The following is a 24,694-nucleotide window of genomic DNA, read 5'->3' as shown; positions in this document are numbered from 1 at the left end:
TTCCTAACAAAGGAACACTTGCTTTTAAAGCTATGAAGGAGTCGGTAATTGCCAACAGCTGTATCCCCTAACGAGAGGGCGGGGTTAGAGTGCCACTCTGCAATGGGGCCGACCAATCAGCTGCTTTGGACTTCAGGAAGCCATTTCCTGAAATACACACATACAAACAAACCCACAACACAGAAACTGGGGAACGTAACAAGCATGGTGCAGATAGGGTCACAGTAGTATGGAGCAGGAGTAGATAGGGTCACAGTAGTATGATGCAGGAGTAGATAGGGTCACAGTAGTATGATGCAGGAGTAGTATGGAGCAGGAGTAGTATGATGCAGGAGCAGATAGGGTCACAGTAGTATGGAGCAGGAGTAGATAGGGTCACAGTAGTATGATGCAGGAGTAGATAGGGTCACAGTAGTATGATGCAGGAGTAGTATGGAGCAGGAGTAGTATGATGCAGGAGCAGATAGGGTCACAGTAGCATGGAGCAGGAGTAGTATGGAGCAGGAGTAGTATGATGCAGGAGTAGATAGGGTCACAGTAGTATGATGTAGGAGTAGATAGGGTCACAGTAGTATGATGTAGGAGTAGATAGGGTCACAGTAGCATGGAGTAGGAGTAGATAGGGTCACAGTAGCATGGAGCAGGAGTAGATAGGGTCACAGTAGTATGGAGCAGGAGTAGATAGGGTCACAGTAGCATGGAGCAGGAGTAGATAGGGTCACAGTAGCATGGAGTAGATAGGGTCACAGTAGTATGGAGCAGGATTAGGTAGGGTCACAATAGTATGATGCAGGAGTAGATAGGGTCACAGTAGTATGGAGCAGGAGCAGATAGGGTCACAGTAGCATGGAGTAGGAGTAGATAGGGTCACAGTAGCATGGAGCAGGAGTAGATAGAGTAGATAGGGTCACAGTAGTATGATGTAAGAGTAGATAGGGTCACAGTAGTATGATGTAAGAGTAGATAGGGTCACAGTAGTATGATGTAGGAGTAGATAGGGTCACAGTAGCATGGAGCAGGAGTAGATAGGGTCACAATAGTATGATGATCTCCTGACCCCTCCTGTCTCAGCCTCCAGTATTTATGCTGCAGTAGTTTGTGTCGGGGGGCTAGGGTCAGTTTGTTATACCTGGAGTACTTCTCCTGTCCTATTCGGTGTCCTGTGTGAATTTAAGTGTGCTCTCTCTAATTCTCTCTTTCTCTCTTTCTTTTTCTCTCTCGGAGGACCTGGGCCCTTGGACCATGCCTCAGGACTACCTGACATGATGACTCCTTGCTGTCCCCAGTCCACCTGGCTGTGCTGCTGCTCCAGTTTCAAGTGTTCTGCCTTATTATTATTGGACCATGCTGGTCATTTATGAACATTTGAACATCTTGGCCATGTTCTGTTATAATCTCCACCCGGCACAGCCAGAAGAGGACTGGCCACCCCACATAGCCTGGTTCCTCTCTAGGTTTCTTCCTAGGTTTTGGCCTTTCTAGGGAGTTTTTCCTAGCCACCGTGCTTCTACAACTGCATTGCTTGCTGTTTGGGGTTTTAGGCTGGGTTTCTGTACAGCACTTTGAGATATCAGCTGATGTACGAAGGGCTATATAAATACATTTGAATTGAATGATGTAGGAGTAGATAGGGTCACAGTGGTGGGTATTTAATAAGTGTACGGTTAGTTGGAAGGTGTTTTTTCCCCTTTCCCATTGTCCCGTTTTGCTTCACAAAGTATAATGGATTTATACGCTAGTCCAGTTGGGGGTGGTAATGCAACATATTGTATGCCAACCTCCGTTAAACCCCACTGAAGAAGAAGAAGAAGAAGAACGACGACGAGTCACTGTTGTGCTGTCAATATGCTCACCTTTGTGTCCGTTTCAAATGTATTACTACAGGTATGTAATAGCACGTTTACACTTTATAATATCGAAAGAACGTGTCATAATACGTTAGGTAACAAACCTGTCAAGGTGTTATGACGTGTTATTTTTGTGTCAAGCCGAATGCGTGAAAAACGTGCTAAAAACATATCTAACGTTAGACTTTGGGTTTGATTTAATAAATATACAGTTCGACAATGTAATTTTCATAAAGATTCAATTCATTTGAGATTTCTGAGTTCGTTTTTATACGTTATTGGTTTTCTGTAAAATGTTGTTCACAAGCTTGTAAAATGGCGTCGCATACTCGGTCAACAGCCTAAAGTGCAGGCAGTGCCGAAGCCTCTTCGCTCTAGGAGACGGTAATGTGATGTCTAGAAGGGATACAGCTTTTGTCAAATTAACTTCATATTTTACTTTTAGTAGCAGTTTAGGATAATTAACATAACAGGTTAGGATAATTCGGTTTGGGTTAGCTAAAATGTTAGGGTTAGCGAAAATGCAAAGAAAATCAACCTTTTGACTGTAATTTGACAAAAGCTGTATCCCTTCTAGCCATGACCCCGAAGTCCCGGGGCCTCGTTGATAAACTGCGTACATACAAAATATGCCACTAAACACGCGTGAGCCAGTTTTCACTCAAATGATGGCACTTAGAAAAACTGAACTTGACGTGAGAATGTGGGTTCTCCAACCCTGTTCCTGCAAGGCTACTGTCCTGTAGGTTTTAACTCCAACCCTGTTCCTGCAAGGCTACTGTCCTGTAGGTTATAACTCCAACCCTGTTCCTGCAAGGCTACTGTCCTGTAGGTTTTAACTCCAACCCTGTTCATGCAAGGCTACTGTCCTGTAGGTTTTAACTCCAACCCTGTTCATGCAAGGCTACTGTCCTGTAGGTTTTAACTCCAACCCTGTTCCTGCAAGGCTACTGTCCTGTAGGTTTTAACTCCAACCCTGTTCCTGCAAGGCTACTGTCCTGTAGGTTTTAACTCCAACCCTGTTCCTGCAAGGCTACTGTCCTGTAGGTTTTAACTCCAACCCTGTTCCTGCAAGGCTACTGTCCTGTAGGTTTTTATCTCCAACCCTGTTCCTGCAAGGCTACTGTCCTGTAGGTTTTAACTCCAACCCTGTTCCTGCAAGGCTACTGTCCTGTAGGTTTTAACTCCAACCCTGTTCCTGCAAGGCTACTGTCCTGTAGGTTTTAACTCCAACCCTGTTCCTGCAAGGCTACTGTCCTGTAGGTTTTTATCTCCAACCCTGTTCCTGCAAGGCTACTGTCCTGTAGATTTTAACTCCAAACCTGTTCCTGCAAGGCTACTGTCCTGTAGGTTTTAACTCCAACCCTGTTCCTGCAAGGCTACTGTCCTGTAGGTTTTTATCTCCAACCCTGTTCCTGCAAGGCTACTGTCCTGTAGGTTTTAACTCCAACCCTGTTCCTGCAAGGCTACTGTCCTGTAGGTTTTTATCTCCAACCCTGTTCCTGCAAGGCTACTGTCCTGTAGATTTTATCTCCAACCCTGTTCCTGCAAGGCTTACTGTCCTGTAGGTTTAAACTCCAACCCTGTTCCTGCAAGGCTACTGTCCTGTAGGTTTTAACTCCAACCCTGTTCCTGCAAGGCTACTATCCTGTAGCGAAAACAAAAACCTACAGTAGGGTAGCTCTCCAGGAACAGGGTTGGAGCAAAAAACCTACTGGCGATTTAAGACTGAGACTCTTAGGGCCTCCCGAGTGGTGCAGTGGTCTAAGGCAGTGCTAGCTGTGCCACTAGAGATTCTGGGTTTGAGTCCAGGCTCAGTCGCAGCCGGCCGCAACCGGGAGACTCGTGGGGAGGCGCACAATTGGCCCAGCGTCATCCGGTTTAGGGGAGGGTTTGACCAGCAGGGATGTCCTTGTCCCATTGGGCACTAGCGACTGCTGTGGCGGGCCGGGAGCAGACTTGCCTTCGCTGCTGGAAAAAGTTTCTGGGAAATAGGTCAACCAGAGGGCTGGTAAATATATTTATTCTAGGTACGGGATGTCTCCTTCAGTGACGGGAGATCAATGTGTTGTGTGACAGGTGTTAGGTTCTAACATGAACCGAGTACAACTCACGGACGATTAGTAAAGCTCAAACTAAATGAATTCACCCAAAGGATCAAACCGCTGAACAGACAGACATTGTTCCACCAGTGGTTGTGTGTGTATAAATAAATAAATATAAATACACTAGAGGTCGACCAATTATGATTTTTCAATGCCGATACCGATTAATCGGCTGTTTTTAAAAAATTTAAAAATAATATATATTTTTAAATGCGTGTGTATGTATGTATATGTATGTATGTATGTATGTACATTTGTAATAATGACAATTACAACAATACTAAATGAACAATGAACACTTTTATTTTAACTTAATATAATACATCAATAAAATCAATTTAGTCTCAAATAAATTATGAAACATGTTCAATTTGGTTTAAATAAATGCAAACACAAAGTGTTGGAGAATAAAGTAAAAGTGCAATATGTGCCATGTAAAAAAGCGAACGTTTCAGTTCCTTGCTCAGAACATGAGAACATATGAAAGCTGGTGGTTCCTTTTAACATGAGTCTTCAATATTCCCAGGTAAGACGTTTTAGGTTGTAGTTATTATAGGACTATTTCTCTCTATACCATTTGTATTTCATATACCTTTGACTATTGGATGTTCTAATAGGCACTTTAGTATTGCCTGCCTAATCTCAGGAGTTGATAGGCTTGATGTCATTAACAGCGCAATACTTGAAGCATTGCGAAGAGCTGCTGGCAAACGCAGTAAAGTGCTGTTTGAATGAATGCTTACGAGCCTGCTGCTGCCTACCACCACTCAGTCAGACTGCTCTATCAAATCATAGACTTCATTATAATATAATAACACACAGAAATATGAGCCTTTGGTCATTAATATGGTAGAATCTGGAAACTATCATTCCCGAAAACAAAACGTTTAATCTTTCAGTGAAATACGGAACCGTTCCGTATTTTATCTAACGGGTGGCATCCATAAGTCTAAATATTCCTGTTATATTGCACAACCTTCAATGTTATGTCATAATTACCTAAAATTCTGGCAAATTAGTTCGCAATGATCCAGGCAGCCCCAACTGTTGCATATACCCTGACTCTGCGTGCAATGAACGCAAGAGAAGTGACACAATTTCACCTGGTTAATATTGCCTGCTAACATGATTTTCTTTTAGCTAAATATGCAGGTTTAAAAATATAAACTTCTGTGTATTGATTTTAAGAAAGGCATTGATGTTTATGGTTAGGTACATTCGTGCAACGATTGTGCTTTTTTCACAAATGTGTTTTTGTTAAATCATCCCCCGTTTGGCGAAGTCGGCTGTCTTTGTTAGGAAGAAATAGTCTTCACACAGTTCACAACGAGCCAGGCGGCCCAAACTGCTGCATATACCCTGACTCTGTTGCACAGAACGCAAGAGAAGTGACACGATTTCCCTAGTTAAAAGAAATTCATGTTAGCAGGCAATATTAACTAAATACGCAGGTTTAAAGATATATACTTGTGTATTGATTTCAAGGAGTTGTTGTTTATGGTTAGGTACATTGGTGAAATGACATGCTTTTTTTCGCGACTGCGCTTGTTAAATCACCCGTTTTGCGAAGTCGGCTGTGATTCAATGATAAATTAACAGGCACCGCATCGATTATATACAATGCAGTACAAGCTAGATAATCTAGTAATATCATCAGCCATGTGTAGTTAACTAGTGATTATGTTAAGATTGATTGTTTTTGTTATAAGATACGTTTAATGCTAGCTAGCACCTTACCTTAATGCTAGTTAGCACCTTACCTTAATGCTAGTTAGCACCTTACCTTAATGCTAGTTAGCACCTTACCTTAATGCTAGTTAGCACCTTACCTTAATGCTAGTTAGCACCTTAACTTAATGCTAGTTACAGTGCCTTGCGAAAGTATTCGGCCCCCTTGAACTTTGCGACCTTTTGCCACATTTCAGGCTTCAAACATAAAGATATAAAACTGTATTTTTTTTGTGAAGAATCAACAACAAGTGGGACACAATCATGAAGTGGAACGACATTTATTGGATATTTCAAACTTTTTTAACAAATCAAAAACTGAAAAATTGGGCGTGCTAAATTATTCAGCCCCATTAAGTTAATACTTTGTAGCGCCACCTTTTGCTGCGATTACAGCTGTAAGTCGCTTGGGGTATGTCTCTATCAGTTTTGCACATCGAGAGACTGACATTTTTTCCCATTCCTCCTTGCAAAACAGCTCGAGCTCAGTGAGGTTGGATGGAGAGCATTTGTGAACAGCAGTTTTCAGTTCTTTCCACAGATTCTCGATTGGATTCAGGTCTGGACTTTGACTTGGCCATTCTAACACCTGGATATGTTTATTTTTGAACCATTCCATTGTAGATTTTGCTTTATGTTTTGGATCATTGTCTTGTTGGAAGACAAATCTCTGTCCCAGTCTCAGGTCTTTTGCAGACTCCATCAGGTTTTCTTCCAGAATGGTCCTGTATTTGGCTCCATCCATCTTCCCATCAATTTTAACCATCTTCCCTGTCCCTGCTGAAGAAAAGCAGGCCCAAACCATGATCCTGCCACCACCATGTTTGACAGTGGGGATGGTGTGTTCAAGGTGATGAGCTGTGTTGCTTTTACGCCAAACATAACGTTTTGCATTGTTGCCAAAAAGTTCAATTTTGGTTTCATCTGACCAGAGCACCTTCTTCCACATGTTTGGTGTGTCTCCCAGGTGGCTTGTGGCAAACTTTAAACAACTCTTTTTATGGATATCTTTAAGAAATGGCTTTCTTCTTGCCACTCTTCCATAAAGGCCAGATTTGTGCAATATACGACTGATTGTTGTCCTATGGACAGAGTCTCCCACCTCAGCTGTAGATCTCTGCAGTTCATCCAGAGTGATCATGGGCCTCTTGGCTGCATCTCTGATCAGTCTTCTCCTTGTATGAGCTGAAAGTTTAGAGGGACGGCCAGGTCTTGGTAGATTTGCAGTGGTCTGATACCCCTTCCATTTCAATATTATCGCTTGCACAGTGCTCCTTGGGATGTTTAAAGCTTGGGAAATATTTTTGTATCCAAATCCGGCTTTAAACTTCTTCACAACAGTATCTCGGACCTGCCTGGTGTGTTCCTTGTTCTTCATGATGCTCTCTGCGCTTTTAACGGACCTCTGAGACTATCACAGTGCAGGTGCATTTATACGGAGACTTGATTACACACAGGTGGATTGTATTTATCATCATTAGTCATTTAGGTCAACATTGGATCATTCAGAGATCCTCACTGAACTTCTGGAGAGAGTTTGCTGCACTGAAAGTAAAGGGGCTGAATAATTTTGCATGCCCAATTTTTCAGTTTTTGATTTGTTAAAAAAGTTAGAAATATCCAATAAATGTCGTTCCACTTCATGATTGTGTCCCACTTGTTATTGATTCTTCACAAAAAAATACAGTTTTATATCTTTATGTTTGAAGCCTGAAATGTGGCAAAAGGTTGCAAAGGGGGCCGAATACTTTCGCAAGGCACTGTAAATTCCTCCTACAGAGAACCATTAACTTCTGGCGTAGAAAACAGACTATGGCACTCTACGTCTGCATTGCTTGCTGTTTGTGGGGTTTTAGGCTGAGGGTTTCTGTACAGCACTTTGTGACATCGGCTGATGTAAGAAGGGCTTTATAAATATATTTGATTGTACTATTTTCCTGAATATCAATCATAGTGCTGCCTAAAACATACTGCAACCTTGTACTAAATGTTTTCTTGTTGTCATTTTATGCATTTAATTCAATTTCAGAAATGTATTATAGGTTATGTGCACCTAGTGTGCAGTTGTCTAATGGGAATCAGTGAATGTTTTGTTGTCGAAGCTTAGCTACCTGATCTATTGAAATTAGATGATTTGAACGAGAACAAATATAATATATTTTTAGAGAATAAAGAAAAGTTCCAGAACTGTCAAGACAGCAACCTTTTGTGTCCGTTTGTCTTTATTACTACAGACCGACTCCGATTAAGTCTGAGGCCGGTAACATCAACAGTGAGGACAATCCCAGCCTGCCTCTCTCCTTCCACACTGAGTCCAAACCTACAGTTACTGGGTCCTGATTGTGACAGTGGAGCCCAATTTGCACTGCAGGGTCCAGAGATGGCATCAGTGAAGCTGGAAGACTGCAGTCAAACACTGGAGCTGAATGTCAACATTAAAGAGGAAGAAGAAGAGGAGGAGATTGGTACATCTGTTTCTCATGGTAAGAGCAGGTTCTATCTACAGCATTTTATATTGAAAGTACAGTGTTTCTTGCTTCAATAGAACGATCAGGGTTGTGCAACTACAGTGTGTTTTCCTTCAACAGAAAACACATTAGGCAGAAAATAGCTTCATTTTCATCCGCTGACAACAGAACTGCAACACTCATTGGCTGGCAGCCACACAAGTAAATGAGCTTACGATGCAAAAAGCAAGGTATATTATTTATGTTGTTGCTAAAACGATGCATGGTCATCATATTTCTAATGTTTATCATAGAAAGAATGTAGCCAGCTATATTTCCTGATCTAATGTGTTGATTGAAGTGAATCTGGCATTTTTTACTGGAGAAAAGTGGTCTGGCTACACCAAGATCAGTACCAGAGTAGCTCCACATCAGTCAGAGTGCTTTCTGCTGATAGAATGATGGAGAACAGTAGCTCCACATCAGTCAGAGTGCTTTCTGCTGATAGAATGATGGAGAACAGTAGCTCCACATCACGTCAGTGCTGCCTGCTGATAGAATGATGGAGAACAGTAGCTCCACATCAGTCAAGTCTGCTGATAGAATGATGGAGAACAGTAGCTCCACATCAGTCAAGTCTGCTGATAGAATGATGGAGAACAGTAGCTCCACATCAGTCAGGTCTGCTGATAGAATGATGGAGAACAGTAGCTCCACATCAGTCAGGTCTGCTGATAGAATGATGGAGAACAGTAGCTCCACATCAGTCAGGTCTGCTGATAGAATGATGGAGAACAGCAGCTCCACATCAGTCAGAGCGCTGTCTGCTGATAGAATGATGAACAGTAGCTCCACATCAGTCAGAGTGCTGTCTGCTGATAGAATGATGGAGAACAGTAGCTCCACATCAGTCAGAGCGCTGTCTGCTGATAGAATGATGGAGAACAGTAGCTCCACATCAGTCAGAGCGCTGTCTGCTGATAGAATGATGGAGAACAGTAGCTCCACATCAGTCAGAGCGCTGTCTGCTGATAGAATGATGGAGAACAGTAGCTCCACATCAGTGCTTTCTGCTGATAGAATGATGGAGAACAGTAGCTCCACATCAGTCAGAGTGCTGCCTGCTGATAGAATGATGGAGAACAGTAGCTCCACATCAGTCAGGTCTGCTGATAGAATGATGGAGAACAGCAGCTCCACATCAGAGTGCTGTCTGCTGATAGAATGATGGAGAACAGCAGCTCCACATCAGAGTGCTGTCTGCTGATAGAATGATGGAGAACAGTAGCTCCACATCAGTCAGGTCTGCTGATAGAATGATGGAGAACAGCAGCTCCACATCAGTCAGAGCGCTGTCTGCTGATAGAATGATGAACAGTAGCTCCACATCAGTCAGAGTGCTGTCTGCTGATAGAATGATGGAGAACAGTAGCTCCACATCAGTCAGAGCGCTGTCTGCTGATAGAATGATGGAGAACAGTAGCTCCACATCAGTCAGAGCGCTGTCTGCTGATAGAATGATGGAGAACAGTAGCTCCACATCAGTCAGAGCGCTGTCTGCTGATAGAATGATGGAGAACAGTAGCTCCACATCAGTGCTTTCTGCTGATAGAATGATGGAGAACAGTAGCTCCACATCAGTCAGAGTGCTGCCTGCTGATAGAATGATGGAGAACAGTAGCTCCACATCAGTCAGGTCTGCTGATAGAATGATGGAGAACAGCAGCTCCACATCAGAGTGCTGTCTGCTGATAGAATGATGGAGAACAGCAGCTCCACATCAGAGTGCTGTCTGCTGATAGAATGATGGAGAACAGTAGCTCCACATCAAATCAAATCACATTTATTTATATAGCCCTTCGTACATCAGCTGATATCTCAAAGTGCTGTACAGAAACCCAGCCTAAAACCCCAAACAGCAAGCAATGCAGGTGTAGAAGCACGGTGGCTACGAAAAACTCCCTAGAAAGGCCAAAACCTAGGAAGAAACCTAGAGAGGAACCAGGCTATGTGGGGTGGCCAGTCCTCTTCTGGCTGTGCCGGGTGGAGATTATAACAGAACATGGCCAAGATGTTCAAATGTTCATAAATGACCAGCATGGTCGAATAATAATAAGGCAGAACAGTTGAAACTGGAGCAGCACATGGCCAGGTGGACTGGGGACAGCAAGGAGTCATCATGTCAGGTAGTCCTGGGGCATGGTCCTAGGTCTCAGGTCCTCCGAGAGAGAGAAAGAAAGAGAGAAGGAGAGAATTAGAGAACGCACACAGATTCACACAGGACACCGAATAGGACAGGAGAAGTACTCCAGATATAACAAACTGACCCTAGCCCCCCGACACATAAACTACTGCAGCATAAATACTGGAGGCTGAGACAGGAGGGGTCAGGAGACACTGTGGCCCCATCCGAGGACAACCCCGGACAGGGCCAAACAGGAAGGATATAACCCCACCCACTTTGCCAAAGCACAGCCCCCACACCACTAGAGGGATATCTTCAACCACCAACATACCATCCTGAGACAATGCTGAGTATAGCCCACAAAGATCTCCGCCACGGCACAACCCAAGGGGGGGGCGCCAACCCAGACAGGAAGATCACATCAGTGACTCAACCCACTAAGGTGATGCACCCCTTCCAGGGACGGCATGAGAGAGCCCCAGTAAGCCAGTGACTCAGCCCCTGTAATAGGGTTAGAGGCAGAGAATCCCAGTGGAAAGAGGGGAACCCGGCCAGGCAGAGACAGCAAGGGTGGTTCGTTGCTCCAGAGCCTTTCCGTTCACCCTCCCACTCCTGGGCCAGACTACACTCAATCATATGACCCACTGAAGAGATGAGTCTTCAGTAAAGACTTAAAGGTTGAGACCGAGTTTGCTTCTCTGACATGGGTAGGCAGACCGTTCCATAAAAATGGAGCTCTATAGGAGAAAGCCCTGCCTCCAGCTGTTTGCTTAGAAATTCTAGGGACAATTAGGAGGCCTGCGTCTTGTGACCGTAGCGTACGTGTAGGTATGTACGGCAGGACCAAATCAGAGAGATAGGTAGGAGCAAGCCCATGTAATGCTTTGTAGGTTAGCAGTAAAACCTTGAAAACAGCCCTTGCTTTGACAGGAAGCCAGTGTAGGGAGGCTAGTTTTTTGGGGTTCTAGTCAGGATTCTAGCAGCCGTATTTAGCACTAACTGAAGTTTATTTAGTGCTTTATCCGGGTAGCCGGAAAGTAGAGCATTGCAGTAGTCTAACCTAGAAGTGACAAAAGCATGGATACATTTTTCTGCATCATTTTTGGACAGAAAGTTTCTGATTTTTGCAATGTTACGTAGATGGAAAAAAGCTGTCCTTGAAATGGTCTTGATATGTTCTTCAAAAGAGAGATCAGGGTCCAGAGTAACGCCAAGGTCCTTCACAGTTTTATTTGAGACGACTTTACAACCATTAAGATTAATTGTCAGATTCAACAGAAGATCTCTTTGTTTCTTGGGACCTAGAACAAGCATCTCTGTTTTGTCCGAGTTTAATAGTAGAACGTTTTCAGCCATCCACTTCCTTATGTCTGAAACACATGCTTCTAGCGAGGGCAATTTTGGGGCTTCACCATGTTTAATTGAAATGTACAGCTGTGTGTCATCCGCATAGCAGTGAAAGTTAACATTATGTTTGCGAATAACATCCCCAAGAGGTAAAATATATAGTGAAAACAATAGTGGTCCTAAAACGGAACCTTGAGGAACACCGAAATTTACAGTTGATTTGTCAGAGGACAAACCATTCACAGAGACAAACTGATATCTTTCCGACAGATAAGATCTAAACCAGGCCAGAACTTGTCCGTGTAGACCAATTTGGGTTTCCAATCTCTCCAAAAGAATGTGGTGATCGATGGTATCAAAAGCAGCACTAAGGTCTAGGAGCACGAGGACAGATGCAGAGCCTCGGTCCGATGCCATTAAAATGTCATTTACCACCTTCACAAGTGCCGTCTCAGTGCTATGATGGGGTCTAAAACCAGACTGAAGCATTTCGTATACATTGTTTGTCTTCAGGAAGGCAGTGAGTTGCTGCGCAACAGCCTTCTGTAAAAATGTTGAGAGGAATGGAAGATTCGATATAGGCCGATAGTTTTTTATATTTTCTGGGTCAAGGTTTGGCTTTTTCAAGAGAGGCTTTATTACTGCCACTTTTAGTGAGTTTGGTTCACATCCGGTGGATAGAGAGCCGTTTATTATGTTCAACATAGGAAGCAGGAAGCAGCTCTTTCAGAGTGCTGTCAGTCAGAGTGCTGTCAGTCAGAGTGCTGTCAGTCAGAGTGCTGTCAGTCAGAGTGCTGTCTGCTGATTGAATGATGGAGAACAGTAGCTCCACATCAGTCAGAGTGCTGTCTGCTGATAGAATGATGGAGAACAGTAGCTCCACATCAGTGCTGTCTGCTGATAGAATGATGGAGAACAGTAGCTGAGTGGAGGATGATATGAAATGAGTCTGTGTAGTGACTAACCCTTGTGATAGTGAGTGGAGGATGATATGAAATGAGTCTGTGTAGTTACTAACCCTTGTGATAGTGAGTGGAGGATGATATGAAATGAGTCTGTAGTTACTAACCCTTGTGATAGTGAGTGGAGGATGATATGAAATGAGTCTGTAGTTACTAACCCTTGTGATACTGAGTGGAGGATGATATAGGTCAAAATTGTCATGACTTTTACCCCTTCTTTAGATTTCAACTGTGACCCACTTTTAGAATAGTTGTATTCTCCTTTGTATTGTACTGTATTGTACTGTATTGTACTGTATTGTACTGTATTGTACTGTATTGCATTGTACTGTATTGTATTCTCCTTTGTATTGTACTGTATTGTATTGTACTGTACTGTATTGTATTGTATTGTACTGATACACCTCCGGTCAAAAGTTGTAGAACACCTACAAGAGTGTGTAAAGCTGTCATCAAGGCAAAGGGTGGCTGTTTGAAGAATCCTAAATATATTTTATATTTTGATTTGTTTAACCTTTTATTTATTTTGGTTACTACATGATTCCATACGTGTTATTTCATAGTGTTGATGACATCACTATTATTCTACAACGTAGAAAATAGTACAAATAAAGAAAAACCTTTGAATGAGTAGGTGTTCTAAACCTTTGAATGAGTAGGTGTTCTAAACCTTTGAATGAGTAGGTGTTCTAAACCTTTGAATGAGTAGGTGTTCTAAACCTTTGAATGAGTAGGTGTTCTAAACCTTTGAATGAGTAGGTGTTCTAAACCTTTGAATGAGTAGGTGTTCTAAACCTTTGAATGAGTAGGTGTTCTAAACCTTTGAATGAGTAGGTGTTCTAAACCTTTGAATGAGTAGGTGTTCTAAACCTTTTGACTGGTAGTCGCCCAGTACAGGCAGAAGAGGATATGATGTCATGTGTTTATCACACCAACTGACTGGTTCTTCTGTTGTTGTTCACACAGGGGACCTTGTTGAGACATTCTCTACATCCAGAGAGCAACAGCAGGGAGATCACAGACCTAAGAGATCTCACCACTGCCCACATTGTGAGGAGGTTTTCCCATTTCTATCAGGACTAAAAATACACCTACAAATACACACAGGAGATAATCCGTATTCCCCCTCTGACTATGGGAAGAGATTCACAACATCACATTCTCTGACAGTTCACCAGAGTGTGCACTCTGGAGAGAAGCCTTACTCCTGCTCTGACTGTGGGAAGAGTTTCTCTCGACTGAGCCATTTAAAAAGACACCAAAGTATACATAAAGGAGAGAAGCCTTACTCCTGCTCTGACTGTGGGGAGAGTTTCGCTCAACTGGGGACTTTAAAAAAACACCAACGTATTCACACAGGCGAGAAGCCTTACTTCTGTTCTGACTGTGGGAAGAATTTCTCCCGATTGGATACCTTAAAAACACATGAACGTATACATACAGGAGAGAAGCTTTACTCCTGCTCTCATTGTGGCAAATGCTTCACAACATCAACTGAGCTAAAAGTTCATCAGAGAACACACACAGGAGAGAAGCCTTACTCCTGTTCTGACTGTGGAGTGAGTTTCTCTCGACTGGGCCACTTAAAAACTCATGAAAGTATACACACAGGAGAGAAGCCTTACTACTGCTCTGACTGTGTGAAATTCTTCACAACATCAACTGAGCTAAAGGTTCATCAGAGAACACACACAGGAGAGAAGCCCTACTCCTGCTCTGACTGCGGGGCGAGTTTCTCACAGCTGGGCAACTTAAAAACACATGAACGTATACATACAGGAGAGAAGCCTTATTACTGCTCTGACTGTGGAAAATGTTTTAAAACATCAACTGGGCTAAAAGTTCACCAGAGAACACACACAGGAGAGAAGCCTTACACCTGCTCTCACTGTGGTGTGAGTTTCTCTCGATTGGGACACTTAAAAACACATGAACATATACATACAAGAGAGAAGCCTTAAACATGCTCTTGACTGTGGGGCAAGTTTCTCTCGACTGGGCAACTTAAAAACCCATAAAAGTATACACACAGGAGAGAAGCCTTATTACTAGAGCTGTGGCGGCCATGACGTTGTGTCAGCCGGTGATTGTCATATAAATAATTACCGGTCTCATGGTAATTGACCTAAACATGTTTAGCATGTCTTGGCTTCCACGCATAGCCTACAAGCCACTGATGTGGACCTTTTTGAAACATCTACATTGTAAAAAATATAATGAATCCATATAATATAATACACCTTCACAATAAATCCATAATTTATTTTATACAGGTCTAAAAGAAACACGATATAAAGAAAATGTAGCCTATTTCAGAAGAACAAAATAGCATATTCTGAGTTGTCCTTACAGTATGTTAGGTCCTGATCTGGCTTGGCCATATGGCTGTGGGCAACACTAGTTCATTTAACACACAATTGAGCATAGCTGGAATAAAACACATATTCCCCAATGAATTTCAGAGGAAGTGTGCACTATTCTGTGTTAACAGGTCCTCCTAATATGCTTACTTTACATTGTGTTTTATAACTTTAGTTGGGATCCAAACGTATGTTTTTGATTTTTAAGACATTGTAAAGGCTGCATGGTGCAACTCTAATGATGATTTGAAAAAAAAGTTGGATGAAAGGCCTGCGCTCTGCTCTGTTTCTTTTACGCAGGCTGCACACACTTCATCAGTCTCTCATTCACAATTTGACAAGCACTTGATCATGTTCTCAACCATCAGACTGTTCATCGTTTAATCTAGTCTTTACATACAGCCTATTAATAAATGTGTAGAATTATTTTTCAATTAAAAAGTCATCCGTAGCATGCCGTCGATTAGCGAATGAAGGTTACGACGCATCCATAAGGTTAGAGGAAGCTGAAAGTTAATTGAAATAAATTGTACTTCGCTGTACCTGTACACTTCGCTGTATCTTCGCTGTACCTATAATAACCCGGGCCGTACCTGTTATACCCCAGGCCGTACCTGTTATACCCCAGGCCGTACCTGTTATACTCCAGGCCGTACCTGTTATAGCCCAGGCCGTACCTGTTATAGCCCAGGCCGTACCTGTTATACCCCAGGCCGTACCTGTTATACCCCAGGCCGTACCTGTTATAGCCCAGGCCGTACCTGTTATAGCCCAGGCCGTACCTGTTATAGCCCAGGCCGTACCTGTTATAGCCCAGGCCGTACCTGTTATACCCCAGGCCGTACCTGTTATAGCCCAGGCCGTACCTGTTATAGCCCAGGCCGTACCTGTACAGCCCAGGCCGTACCTGTTATACCCCAGGCCGTACCTGTTATAGCCCAGGCCGTACCTGTTATACCCCAGGCCGTACCTGTTATAGCCCAGGCCGTACCTGTTATACCCCAGGCCGTACCTGTTATAGCCCAGGCCGTACCTGTTATAGCCCAGGCCGTACCTGTTATAGCCCAGGCCGTACCTGTTATACCCCAGGCCGTACCTGTTATAGCCCAGGCCGTACCTGTTATACCCCAGGCCGTACCTGTTATAGCCCAGGCCGTACCTGTTATAGCCCAGGCCGTACCTGTTATAGCCCATGCCGTACCTGTTATACCCCAGGCCGTACCTGTTATAGCCCAGGCCGTACCTGTTATACCCCAGGCCGTACCTGTTATAGCCCAGGCCGTACCTGTTATAGCCCAGGCCTACTCTACGCTATACGCGCTCAGCCATGCATTGAATGGTCTTTTTTGCCAGCAGTGATTGAGTGATATTATTAGTCAGAATTATGACTATCCAATCTACTCATAGCATTACGAATAATAAGCTATTTTACATAAGTCTACAAATGTAATAATGCATAGAATGCTTTAATACGAAGGTGCATTTTTACGGTGAAAATCGGCTTCCTCAAAGTTGGAAGTCACCTATGTATGTCTGATAGGCTACACCGGTTAGGAAATAGGATTCATGTCCTAGAGACAGCTGGGATCCTCTTTAACATAGTGGCCTAAGAACATGTTTTCACTAGGCTCTGTAGGCTCAATGACTGGGCTTATAAGAACACGTTTTCACTAGGCTCTGTAGGCTCAATGACTTGGCTTTAAAGAACACGTTTTCACTAGGCTCTGTAGGCTCAATGACTGGGCTTTAAAGAACACGTTTTCACTAGGCTCTGTGCTCTCTAACCGTGTTCCAGGGGTCCTAGTCTATAGGCTACGTTTGGTGTTATTTGGACATTTTTAGTTATGATATAAACCTTATTAAAACATATAGGGCTATGAGCTATGCTATATGATGCGTGCGACTATGATTTGGGAAAAAAAGGCATGCGCTGATTCTTGCTTTAGACTGTATACTCTGGGCACCATTCACAAGTGATAATACATTGTTCACAAGTGACAATATTGTCAAACCAATAGACATTTTCTGAAGTTAATCTTGTCTTTTACATATACTAAATAACGTTTGAATTATATGTCATGTTTTTCCCGCAGTTCATTTTCATGCCAGCCGTGTAAGTAGGCTACTCCTGTTGTAAAGCGAAGCAATCTACTTAATATTAGGAACGTTGATAAATAAACAAACTGCATTGGAAAGTATTCAGACCCCTTCCTTCCTCCACTTCCTGTTACATTACAGACTTATTCTAAAATGGATTCAATTGTTTTTTTTTTTTACTCATCAGTCTACACACAACACCCCATAATGACATCACAATACCCCATAATGACATCACAATACCCCATAATGACATCACAATACCCCATAATGACAAAGCAAAAACAGGTTTTACAACATTTTTCCAATTTATTATTATTAAATTGTGTTTACTTGATAGCTACCTACACAAATAGCTAGCTAGAACAAAGTGTTCAAATAAATTCATTAAAAAGATTAAAAGCAATACAAATAAGTTATCCAGAGTTATTTACAGAACTCCACCATTCAGGCCTTTATGGTTGAGTGGCCGAAGGAATCCACTCCTCAGTAAAAGGCACATGACAGCCCGCTTGAAGTTTGCCAAAAGGCACCTAAAGGACTCTCAGACCATTTAGAAACACAATTATCTGGTCTGATGAAACCAAGATTGAGCTCTTTGGCCTGAATGCCAAGTGTCACGTCTGGAGCAAACCTGGAATCATCCCTACGGTGAAGCATGGTGGTGGCAGCATGCTGTGGGGATGTTTTTCAGCGGCAGGGACTGGGTGATTAGTCAGGATCAAGGGACAGATGAATGGGGAGCAAAGAACATTGAGATACTTGATAAAAACCTGCTCAGGACCTCAGACTGGGGCGAAGGTTCAACTTCCAACATGACAACGACCCTAAACACACAGCCAAGACAATGCAGTAGTGGCTTCGGGACATGTCTCTGAATGTCCTTGAGTGGCCCAGCCAGAGGCCGGACTTGAACCCGATTGAGCATCTCTGGAGACACCTGAAAAAAGCTGTGCAGCGATGCTCCCCATCCCAACCTGACAAAACTTGAGCGCATCTGCAGAGAAGAAATGGGAGAAACTCCCCAAATACAGGTGTGCCAAGCTTGTAGTGTCAAACCCAAGAAGATGCGAGGCTGTAATCGCTGCCAAAAGGTGCTTCAACAAAGTACGGAGTAAAGGGTCTGAATACTTATGTAAATGTGATGTTTTTGTCTTGTCATTATGGGGTATTGTGATGTCATTATGGGGTATTGTGATGTCATTATGGGGTATTGTGATGTCATTATGGGGTGTTGTGTGGAGATTGGTGAGGGGGGAAAAAAACTTGGAAAATGTCAAGGAGTCTGAATACTTTACTAATGCACTATATATGGTATTTTGTATTGTATTGTATTGTATTACATGGTTGGGATACGACTGAAGTGTTGTTGTCTCGCCTGGCTATCTTAAGATGAATCCACAAGCTGTGGGTAGCTCTTGATGGGAGTGTCTGCTCAATCAGGGTTTTATAAACTTGGTCCTGGGTGGATCATTTGTTTTACTACTAAATTACTTTTGTTTAATGACACACAGGCTATGAAAGGACTACATGTGTTTTAATACTAGATGTATTTATGTTAGCCATTGATGATTTGTGTATTTGGATAACTTCAATGAACTTAATTGATCTGCTAATAAAAAATATGCTTTTTTTTGGTGGGGGGGGGTTTATCTATACAGAAAATACAATGTTTTTGTTTAATTCATGGCATTCAAAATAATGTTTATTTATCTAGTCAAAACATGTCACTAGATCTCTACACATCACCATTGGAAGAGGCCCATTTATCTAGTCAAAACATGTCACTAGATCTCTACACATCACCTTTGGAAGAGGCCCATTTATCTAGGCACCAGTATTGTCTACAATCCATACAAATATATGTTTATCAGTATAAAGGATTTACATAAGGTTTCTTATTAAATAACAGTTAAATAAATGTATTTGTCATTTTTTTATATGGTGCTACAGTCCAGGGACAGCATGACATTCACCATCCAATAATGACCCAGTTACTATTGGGGGAATGGAACCAGAGAGGAAGCTTGTGTTACCTTTCTCACACCACTACAGTATTCATTTCAACAGACCTTTTCCACGACCCCTTTGTTAGAGATCAACAGAACCAGTCAAAAGTTTGGACACACCTACTCATTCAAGGGGTTTTAGAACACCTACTCATTCAAAGGTTTAGAACACCTACTCATTCAAAGGTTTAGAACACCTACTCATTCAAAGGTTTAGAACACCTACTCATTCAAAGGTTTAGAACACCTACTCATTCAAAGGTTTAGAACACCTACTCATTCAAAGGTTTAGAACACCTACTCATTCAAAGGTTTAGAACACCTACTCATTCAAAGGTTTAGAACACCTACTCATTCAAAGGTTTAGAACACCTACTCATTCAAAGGGGTTTTCTTTATTTGTACTATGTTCTACATTGTAGAATAATGGTGAAGACATCAACACTATGAAATAACACATATGGAACCAAACAAGTGTTGAATCAAAATATATTCTTTAGGGAATAGGGAGCTATTTGGAACTCAGAGCAAGAGAATTAGCATTGGCTGTCTCACTAAAACATGCTGCATTGTGGTATAGTTGGAGTGATTCCACATGAAACCAGGGTAAAGTTCATAATGGCCTTGGAGTGATTCCACCTTAAACCAGGGTAAAGTTCATAATGGCCTTGGAGTGATTCCACCTTAAACCAGGGTAAAGTTCATAATGGCCTTGGAGTGATTCCACCTTAAACCAGGGTAAAGTTCATAATGGCCTTGGAGTGATTCCACCTTAAACCAGGGTAAAGTTCATACTGCTGTTGGAGTGATTCCACCTTAAACCAGGGTAAAGTTCATAATGGCCTTGGAGTGATTCCACCTTAAACCAGGGTAAAGTTCATAATGGCCTTGGAGTGATTCCACCTTAAACCAGGGTAAAGTTCATACTGGTCTAATGCCATTTATATGTTTACATACCCTACATTACTCATCTCATATGTATATACTGTACTCTATACCATCTACTGCATCTTTGCCTATGCCGTTCTGCACCATCACTCATTCATATTTGTTTTGTATGTACATATTCTTATTCATTCCTTTACACTTGTGTGTATAAAGGTAGTTGTTGTGAATCTGTTAGGTTAGATTACTCGTTGGATATTCCTGCATTAGTTGGAACTAGAAGCACAAGCATTTCGCTACACTCTCATTAACATCTGCTAACCAGGTGTATGTGACAAATAACATTGGATTTGATTTTAATGCCTTGGAAGGATTCCACATGAAACCAGGGTAAAGTTCATAATGCCTTGGAGTGATTCCACATTTATTTATTTGTTCCTTTATTTAGCAAAGCTAGTCAGTTAAGAACAAATTGTTATTTACAATGACGGCCTCCCAAAAGGTAAAAGGCCTCCTGCAGGGACGGGGGCTGAGATTAAAGATATATTTCATAAAAATAGAGAACAAAACACACATCAGGACAAGAGAGACAACACAACACTACATAAAGAGAGACAACACAACACTACATACAGAGAGACAACACTACACTACATAAAGAGAGACAACACAACACTACATACAGAGAGACAACACAACACTACATAAAGAGAGACAACACAACACTACATAAAGAGAGACAACACAACACTACATAAAGAGAGACAACACTACACTACATAAAGAGAGACAACACAACACTACATAAAGAGAGACAACACTACACTACATACAGAGAGACAACACAACACTACATAAAGAGAGACAACACAACACTACATAAAGAGAGACAACACAACACTACATAAAGAGAGACAACACTACACTACATAAAGAGAGACAACACAACACTACATAAAGAGAGACAACACAACACTACATAAAGAGAGACAACACAACACTACATAAAGAGAGACAACACAACACTACATAAAGAGAGACAACACAACACTACATAAAGAGAGACAACACAACACTACATAAAGAGAGACAACACAACACTACATAAAGAGAGACAACACTACACTACATACAGAGAGACAACACAACACTACATAAAGAGAGACACCACAACACTACATAAAGAGAGACAACACAACACTACATAAAGAGAGACAACACAACACTACATAAAGAGAGACAACACAACACTACATAAAGAGAGACAACACTACACTACATACAGAGAGACAACACAACACTACATAAAGAGAGACAACACAACACTACATAAAGAGAGACAACACAACACTACATAAAGAGAGACAACACAACACTACATAAAGAGAGACAACACTACACTACATACAGAGAGACAACACAACACTACATAAAGAGAGACAACACAACACTACATAAAGAGAGACAACACAACACTACATAAAGAGAGACAACACTACACTACATAAAGAGAGACAACACAACACTACATAAAGAGAGACAACACAACACTACATAAAGAGAGACAACACAACACTACATAAAGAGAGACAACACAACACTACATAAAGAGAGACACCACAACACTACATAAAGAGAGACAACACAACACTACATAAAGAGAGACAACACAACACTACATAAAGAGAGACAACACAACACTACATAAAGAGAGACAATACAACACTACATAAAGAGAGACAACACAACACTACATAAAGAGAGACAACACAACACTACATAAAGAGAGACAACACAACACTACATAAAGAGAGACAACACAACACTACATAAAGATAGACAACACAACACTACATAAAGAGAGACAACACAACACTACATAAAGAGAGACAACACTACACTACATAAAGAGAGACAACACAACACTACATACAGAGAGACAACACAACACTACATAAAGAGAGACAACACAACACTACATAAAGAGAGACAACACTACACTACATAAAGAGAGACAACACAACACTACATACAGAGAGACAACACTACACTACATAAAGAGAGACAACACAACACTACATACAGAGAGACAACACTACACTACATAAAGAGAGACAACACAACACTACATACAGAGAGACAACACAACACTACATAAAGAGAGACAACACAACACTACATAAAGAGAGACAACACAACACTACATAAAGAGAGACAACACTACACTACATAAAGAGAGACAACACAACACTACATAAAGAGAGACAACACAACACTACATAGAGAGACAACACTACACTACATAAAGAGAGACAACACAACACTACATAGAGAGACAACACTACACTACATAAAGAGAGACAACACAACACTACATAAAGAGAGACAACACAACACTACATAAAGAGAGACAACACAACACTACATAAAGAGAGACAACACAACACTACAAAGAGAGACAACACAACACTACATAAAGAGAGACAACACAACACTACATAAAGAGAGACAACACAACACTACATAAAGAGAGACAACACAACACTACATAAAGAGAGACAACACAACACAACATAAAGAGAGACACCCCAACACTACATAAAGAGACCTAAGACAACACAACACTACATAAAGAGAGACAACACAACACTACATAAAGACACCACAACACTACATAAAGAGAGACAACACAACACTACATAAAGAGACCTAAGACAACACAACACTACATAAAGAGAGACAACACAGCACTACATAAAGAGAGACAACACAACACTACATAAAGAGAGACAACACAACACTACATAAAGACACCACAACACTACATAAAGAGAGACAACACAACACTACATAAAGAGACCTAAGACAACACAACACTACATAAAGAGAGACAACACAACACTACATAAAGACACCACAACACTACATAAAGAGAGACAACACAACACTACATAAAGAGAGACAACACAACACTACATACAGAGAGACAACACAACACTACATAAAGAGAGACAACACAACACTACATACAGAGAGACAACACAACACTACATAAAGAGACCTAAGACAACACAACACTACATACAGAGAGACAACACAACACTACATAAAGAGAGACAACACAACACTACATACAGAGAGACAACACAACACTACATAAAGAGACCTAAGACAACACAACACTACATACAGAGAGACAACACAACACTACATAAAGAGAGACAACACAACACTACATACAGAGAGACAACACAACACTACATAAAGAGAGACAACACAACACTACATACAGAGAGACAACACAACACTACATAAAGAGACAACACAACACTACATAAAGAGACCTAAGACAACACAACACTACATAAAGAGACCTAAGACAACACAACACTACATAAAGAGAGACAACACAACACTACATAAAGAGACAACACAACACTACATAAAGAGAGACAACACAACACTACATACAGAGAGACAACACAACACTACATACAGAGAGACAACACAACACTACATACAGAGAGACAACACAACACTACATAAAGAGAGACAACACTACACTACATACAGAGAGACAACACAACACTACATAAAGAGAGACAACACAACACTACATAAAGAGACCTAAGACAACAACATAGCACGGCAGCAACACAACATGACAACAACACAACATGGCAGCAGCACAACATGGTAGCAACACAACATGGCAGCAGCACAACATGGTAGCAACACAACATGGCAGCAGCACAACATGGTAGCAACACAACATGGCAGCAGCACAACATGGTGGCAACACAACATGGCAGCAGCACAACATGGTAGCAACACAACATGGCAGCAGCACAACATGGTAGCAACACAACATGGCAGCAGCACAACATGGTAGCAACACAACATGGTAGGAGCACAACATGGTAGCAACACAACATGGCAGCAGCACAACATGGTAGCAGCACAAAACAGGGTACAAACATTGTTGAGCACAGACAACAGCACAAAGGGCAAGAAGGTAGAGACAACAGTACATCACACGAAGCAGCCACAACTGTCAGTAAGCGTGTCCATGATGGAGTCTTTGAATGAAGAGATGGAGATAAAACTGTCCAGTTTGAGTGTTTGTTGCAGCTCGTTCCAGTCGCTAGCTGCAGCGAACTGAAAAGACGAGCGACCCAGGGATGTGTGTGCTTTGGGGACCTTTAACAGAAGGTGACTGGCAGAACGGGTGTTGTATGTGGAGGATGAGGAACATTGGTGGCAAATCTGATGGCCAATCTATAAAGTACGTCTTCATAATCTAGCATGGGCAGGATGGTCATATGAATCAGGGTTAGTTTGGCAGCTGGGGTGAAAGAGGAGCGATTACGATAGAGGAAACCAAGTCTAGATTTCACCTTATCCTGCAGCTTTGATATGTGCTGAGAGAAGGACAGTGTACTGTCTAGCCGCACTCCCAAGTACTTGTATAAGGTGACTACCTCAAGCTCTAAATGCGCAGAGGTATTAATCACAATCTGTGGGGAGAGGGGCATTCTTCTTACCAATGAAACCTGGACAAAAATGAAAGACCATGACTTTTGGGATTTTCACAAAATTTAATGGGGAATGGATTTCACAGGAGGTTGGTGGCACTTTAATTGGGGAGGACAGGCCCGTGGTATTGACTGGAGCGGAACTTTAACTGGGGAGGACAGGCTCGTGGTAATGACTGGAGCGGAA

At 41.9% G+C, this 24,694-nt stretch overlaps 1 protein-coding gene and 1 long non-coding RNA gene across 4 annotated transcripts; one reads left to right on the top strand and one right to left on the bottom strand.

Moving 5' to 3' along the window:
- The first annotated feature begins 1,765 nt into the window (after nucleotides 1–1,765).
- Nucleotides 1,766–18,999, top strand: LOC109877265 (zinc finger protein 239-like). 3 transcript variants are annotated; one of them, XR_004206760.1, is made up of 4 exons: nucleotides 1,766–1,884; nucleotides 7,915–8,163; nucleotides 8,269–8,378; nucleotides 13,588–17,179. XR_004206760.1 is itself a non-coding variant. In XM_031813354.1 (3 exons), the coding sequence occupies exons 2-3, from the start codon at nucleotides 8,061–8,063 to the stop codon at nucleotides 14,580–14,582; spliced, it is 1,098 nt and encodes a 365-aa protein (XP_031669214.1). In that variant the 5' UTR covers nucleotides 1,766–1,884; nucleotides 7,915–8,060; the 3' UTR covers nucleotides 14,583–18,999. The 3 variants fall into 3 exon arrangements, 2 of the variants coding, with proteins under 2 accessions (XP_031669214.1, XP_020325148.2); XM_031813354.1 differs by lacking the exon at nucleotides 8,269–8,378 and having other exon boundaries at nucleotides 13,588–18,999; XM_020469559.2 differs by lacking the exon at nucleotides 1,766–1,884 and having other exon boundaries at nucleotides 8,120–8,163.
- A 561-nt stretch (nucleotides 19,000–19,560) lies between these two features.
- On the bottom strand, nucleotides 19,561–20,127 carry LOC116359783 (uncharacterized). Its single transcript, XR_004206761.1, has 2 exons — nucleotides 19,903–20,127; nucleotides 19,561–19,858 (listed from the first exon to the last, which is right to left on the bottom strand). It is a non-coding gene; the product is annotated as an uncharacterized LOC116359783 (long non-coding RNA).
- Between the last annotated feature and the right edge of the window lie 4,567 nt (nucleotides 20,128–24,694).

The sequence above is a fragment of the Oncorhynchus kisutch genome, unplaced genomic scaffold (genome assembly GCF_002021735.2).
Source record: "Oncorhynchus kisutch isolate 150728-3 unplaced genomic scaffold, Okis_V2 Okis05a-Okis16b_hom, whole genome shotgun sequence".
Lineage (NCBI taxonomy): Eukaryota > Metazoa > Chordata > Actinopteri > Salmoniformes > Salmonidae > Oncorhynchus > Oncorhynchus kisutch.
Note: the sequence above shows the minus strand (reverse complement) of the source record. Positions and strands in the feature narration are given on the sequence as shown.

Bases quoted from the DNA above. Each gene is read 5' to 3' on its own strand.
- LOC109877265 (XM_031813354.1), top strand. From the start codon at position 8,061: ATGGCATCAGTGAAGCTGGAAGACTGCAGTCAAACACTGGAGCTGAAT. The intron at 8,164-13,587 runs GTAAGAGCAGGT...TTGTTCACACAG, and splicing joins TGGTACATCTGTTTCTCATG to GGGACCTTGTTGAGACATTC.